The 6,000-nt window shown below is 38.7% G+C and overlaps 1 protein-coding gene across 1 annotated transcript in view; it reads right to left on the minus strand.

Moving 5' to 3' along the window:
• The window catches only part of LOC140244223 (MLX-interacting protein-like), a 62,149-nt gene extending 60,260 nt beyond the window's left edge, over positions 1-1,889 (minus strand). Inside the window, exon 1 of the mRNA XM_072323859.1 lies at positions 1,482-1,889. Within this exon, the coding sequence (XP_072179960.1) occupies positions 1,482-1,819 (338 nt within the window). The 5' untranslated portion in view covers positions 1,820-1,889. The remainder of the gene's footprint in view (positions 1-1,481) is intronic.
• Positions 1,890-6,000: the final 4,111 nt, after the last annotated feature.

The raw sequence follows: 6,000 nt of genomic DNA on the forward strand, positions 1-6,000 counted from the left end.
CTTAAACTTGAACCAAATCAGTTATCGGGAGGTATTGATAAGAATTATGATAACCTATCATCATCCATGCTTCCCCCAAAACGACTTGGTCAAATTTACACAAGTGATTGGAAGGAACAGGGTATATGGATGATATCGGATTATCATCATATAATATTTCCTGTGAATTTACTGCAATCTTATTTAGTAACAGGGCTGCCAACTCTCACGCATTGAGTGTGAAACTCACGCATTTTGGTCCTTTCTCACTCTAAAACTTCATTTCATTTGCATGCATTTCTATTGCAGTATTGATCTCACTCATATCGACTCCCAAATTATAGCACTGGCCAAATGGGAGTCTCACTCTCAACTAGTTCCCAGTGTTGGCAGCCCTGTAGTAAGATATCAAACATTAGTTCTACATGGATACAGAAGTACATATATGCGCCTAGACAGAAAGATCCGTCTATCCGGAGGACTCTTTTATATTTTGCCATTGACGCTGTCCTCCGTAGACAGACGGAAGGTACCAGTACCCATTGCTGTGTGGATATTCTTAACCACTGTCTCTATGGAAAATTGGGTGAGGTACCTCACCCTTCTCGACTGCGTCTAATTCACGGCCCTACAATAAGTGTAGGTCGGCAAATTTAAGCTTGTATAGTTATATCAACTATTCAAGAATAGACTACACTCACCAGATTAATGAATAATCCAACATTTCGGTAGAATTTTCAACGTAAAACACACATCAACCCGCCCGTCGCTTCATCACGTTCAAACTGCAGAAACATACAGTATGAATCTATTAGCCAATCACATGCGAGGTAGTTTCTACGTGTTTTTTTTCACTACACACGTACCTCACATGTGATTGGTTTACAGATTCAAAATGGTGACTTACTGCTAGCGAACGGCGATGTTGCGATATGGATAAAATTTCTGCATTATAACCGAGTTACTGTGTGAGTATTTCGATTGCACAATGTGAGAAATTAACCCCAAATATTGCTGCATAATGTGTCATGTCATGTCAAACTTGTTTGAATGTAAAAAAGCAGTCTGAAATTTGGTTTATCGTAACGTTTGATCTGTGCGCGTTGCTCCACACAGCAGCTGGGATCATTGACTTCGGTCTGTATACGGAGGGGATCCGTGAAGCCAGACGCAGTCTCCGCGGAACATTCCCCGACCGACAGATACAGACTGATCTTTCGGTCAAATATGCGCCCAACTTTTCAGGTTGCCTGCAGAACCTACGGTACAAGACAGCTAGCAGTTACATTCATTCAATGCAGGAATCAGCTGAGCTGAGCTAGCTGTGTACTGTGCAGCTGTGAGTGAAGACAAATTTCTCCATCCTTCACTATCGATTACACATATTTACACAACATCGATCATTACAGAGCGTTTCACTTCAGACAGTATCTACATGTGCAACGACACTACACAGCCACACATATCACAGATAACATATCAATTAACTTCCGCTAACTTACAACTGCTGACCGAGCTGCAATGACATCGAATCGAAGAGGTCAATGATGGATTCCTGGCTGTTTGATCTCGAGGGTAGGAGGGATCCCGGCGTTGAACCACATCTCGATCCGGGCAGAGAGCTGGGGGCAGAACGGGGAGAGTCGCGAAAACTGCTGGCTGAGAACTCGCTGAAACTGCCACTACTAGATTGTCGCGAGTTCTTGCCGGGGCTGTGTACATCCGAAGAGCCGGCAAAATTAGGGGCGTTTTCTGTCCTACTTGGCGACTTTTTCCAGCTATTCTCGACCTGATCCATTTTGGTCATCTTGTCGATCAGATCACCATCACGCTTCGTCATAATGGTGAAATTTTGCTGAAAAATTTCACGAAAATGTGCGATCGCACATGTAGAGGAGTTTTTCTACATCTGTTGTCCGCCATGAACTACTTTATGACATCATCACAACCACCAGTAATGCCGGGGGCAAGTTGATATAATTACGGGGATAAGATGGGCACCAAGGTTATTATCTAAAAAATTATACCGTCATATTTATACTCAAATAATTCAGTCATGACGTATGATACCTTCCATCATCATTACTTGTATTGACTGGAAATTGACATTTTGATAGTAAAAAAAAAAAAATATGTTTTGTATAAATTTCTACCTATCTAAAATGGACGAATCCAAATGGTATTTATTCGTAGACCGACCCAGTGTGCACGCGGCATGTGTATGTGTACGTCAATGATACGAGAGCAACCAAGGGTGAAGTTCTGAAAAAGGGAAATCAATGAACTCGGCCCGGGAAAAAGTCGGAGAGCGCGCGAGTTGCGAGTGCGGAACGCCATGTTGTGTTACATAAGTCTGGAGTGAGTCTTTCTTTCTTTCTTTCTTTCTTTCTTTCTTTCTTTCTTTCTTTCTTTCTTTCTTTCTTTCTTTCTTTTCTTTCTTTCTTTCTTTCTTTCTTTCTTTCTTTCTTTCTTTCTTTTTCTTTCTTTCTTTCTTTCTTTCTTTCTTTTTCTTTCTTTCTTTCTTTCTTTCTTTCTTTTTTTCTTTATTTCTTTCAACTGATCAGCAGTTTACTGACTCTGCAACAGCAACATAGAAACTACCGATCAGAAGTTTGCGCGAGCAACACAAAACTCCTGATCAGAGGTTTCTGTTAAACTCCAATAGTTTATTTCTGCAAGCACGGCACAAAACTACTGACCATTCATGTGGTAAAATACAAACTAACAAACACCTCTGATCGGCATAGATTTATCTCTGCGAGCAAAGCGCTAAACTTTTGTTCACGCCGATTAACACTAGCTAGCAAGGGAAGATAAGAACCTCTTTGGTAGAAACATTTAAATCAGTGGTTTCATCTCTCAGCACACACTCAGCGAATCCTCTGACAAACGGTTTTACTTCTGCACGAGCAATTAAAAAAAAAAAACTCTGATTAGTAGTTTTCTCTCAGGAAGAGCTAAGAAACATGTCAGCAATTAGGTTAGTTTCTCGACAGGAGCAAAGAAATACCTCTCAGTAGTTTTTCTAGCTCAATGGTTCGAGCAGAGGAAACCTCGGATCAGTTACGTGTAGTACATGTATATTATGCTCTGCGCGCATGCTCAACGCAAAACCTCAATCAGCGGTTTCATCTTAGTGCACAAGCACTATACCTTAGATCATAGTTTTTGTTTCGTGCACTCTCCCTGTGCCGCACTATAATTTTTGTCTGAGAAAATACAGAAATCACAACAGCTGCTGCATCAGGTACACAAAATATGGCTATCACATCCTTGCAGTAAACAGTACATTTTCTGTTGTAGTTTGCGTGCATAATTAAAGATTCAGCCTACTGATCACCTTGCGCTGATAAGAGATTTCGCGCTGCAGAGATTAGGCCTAATGGGCCTGACCACTGATCAGAGGTTTATTAATCTAGTCGTGCAAAGTCAGCTGGCTATAGGAACAGTGCAATAGTCCATAAGTTTATGAAACTTAAAAGGATTCTTGAACAGTAAATAAAAACCTTCAAAATATGAGTGAAATGATGATGTCTTCGCCAAAATTGAAGCATATAAATACAATGTAGTTTGTATACCACAAAAAAAAAATAAATAAATATTGAAATTTCCTTAAGTTTTTTTTTTTTCAAATAAACTCATCTTCCCCAGTCTCAAGTCCAGATATATCTGCAAGATCATTATTTTGAAGATATTCAGCCAAGAATTATATTACGTTGTACATTTTATGACAGAAAAAAAATACATATTCGTTAGTCTTTGTTATACACACACCCATGATCAATTTAGAATTATGAGGTGATCGATATAGCATCAGCTCACTCATTTGCATATCACCACGGTCTATCACCTGTTCGGGAACTATTTCGAAAAAAACGCAAACATTTACAATTTCATAACTTCCCTAATTTTTGTCAAATTTTCATATACTTTTTTGCTTTTGTTGTTATAACATTTCACTCTTTCTTTCGAACTATTTTTTTTAATGGTTCGGAATTTCCCTTGTAAACCTCTGATCAGTGGAATCCACACTTTTGCAATACAAGGCGTTCCATACTCCTGCCTTGGCTACTCATATCGAAGCTATCGGACATCTCGTGTTTCCATCACGAGTGAAGCATAATTATGATAGGGATGATTATTTCAAAGTATAAATGTGAAAATAGTGATCACTTGAAACTTCTGTCTTACTTCAATACGTGTTCCATTTCCCCCACTGAATGCAGACAACATTAGATTTTTTTTTTCTGTAAAAAGCACCTACGAGCAGCTGCTGTTGGAGACAGTTCACCAAGTACTAGTAGCATGATGTACATGTATGCAACAAGAGAGAGAGAGAGAGAGGGAGAGAGAGAGAGAGAAGAAATCCATGGAAACGATGACGTCATTCTGTAAACTTGCTCAGTATCATTCTCTCCTCCATCCCCCCCCCCCGCTAGTAGGCTGTTCCCTCTACCCATATTCAATTGCTACCTCCACCAAGGGAGGAGGTTATGTTTTCATATGATTTCGTTTGTTTGTTGGTTTGTCCATATGCAAAATAACTCAAAAAAATTATGAATGGATTTGGATGAAACTTACGAAGGATTTTCGATATTTTGACAGGTATATAGGTCAATGAACTTGGGAGTTTATGCTGCGCGTATTTTAAGGTTTGCATGCGCGCACTAGGGCGAGGCGCGCCTTGTGATCGTTGCTGAAAGTTGATGACGTAACAAAAGGCTTCTATTGGAAATCGGACGACTGATTTCTATGGAAGAACAAGATCAGTGGTGGAAATGAGCTATGTAGTACTTGGCGGAGGTCTGCGCTTATAATAAAATCGATATTATGTGCTTCTCTAGTAAAGTTACATTTATGTTTTCCCCCATTTATTCAATCAAACCAGTTTTTATCTGACTCGTTTTAGGTTCTATACATGTGTCAGAAGTGAATATATTTTATAGATGAGGTAGATGGTGTCGATGCCCTTTATCATAATTGACTACTCCATGTTTATCGTTAGTTATTATACAAAATACCAATATTGTAACATCCGGTAAGCAAACTAGATGTGCGCTGTCAGACCGGTATACTTGTGATGGAGGTACAGAGACAGACCTATGATACGCTCTATAGGCCTACAGAAATTGATATGCGGGCATGTGATTAGATGAATGTGTGCCATGCAGGATCGTATTTTACAATACAATATGGCCAGCAAAGTTGTATGCCTTACTGTATATTAGTGCAATCACTGCAGTTTACCCGACCTGAATACTTCTCATGAACATTATCATAGTATCAACCAACTCTATTGAACATTATAATAATGCTGGTAGGCAAAGAACCAAAGGTGTAGATATGTTATAAGTTCAGTTCCGGGCCAGTAATACCATAAAGGGCTGAAGATATGGAAACGCAAGTTCTGACAATTTGTCTGATGCACTCACGTTATACGGTACGGTATTCGTTACACTTAAATGTCTGATCCCAACATTATCATCTAGACTGTTCTCTTTGCATACTTTTCCTGCGTTCGGCTCTAACGAAATTTCGATATAACGAAATAAAACTACCCGTCTCGGTCATAATAGATGATAATTATGAGCTTCTTATTAAGAGACCGTCAATTTATTATGATTTCTATAAGACTCTGGTGACAACATCATAACACACATTGACACATTGAATCTTTTTATGACTCAATATAAGCAGCTTCTTCTTAATCTGTATTGATTAATGTTTATTATATATGAATGAATGATGAATAATTATGTAATTCCCATACAAACCTTTGACAATCACCCTGCATGTTTGTTTGTTTTTATTGTATTGTATTATATTGTATTGTATTAGTTCAGTTGTTGTTTTGTTTCCTGTTTCCTGTCTCTATCATAATGTATTGTTGATTTTGTAACGGTCTCTAATCTAAGTTATGTTTTGATATATTTATGTTTCACTCAAAACTGTGATTTTAAACTATATTGTAAAGGAGATCTCCATTTCCAAGCCCTATGGCTTTTGCGTGATTTCCTCCTT

The sequence above is a fragment of the Diadema setosum genome, chromosome 21 (assembly GCF_964275005.1).
Source record: "Diadema setosum chromosome 21, eeDiaSeto1, whole genome shotgun sequence".
Taxonomy (NCBI): domain Eukaryota; kingdom Metazoa; phylum Echinodermata; class Echinoidea; order Diadematoida; family Diadematidae; genus Diadema; species Diadema setosum.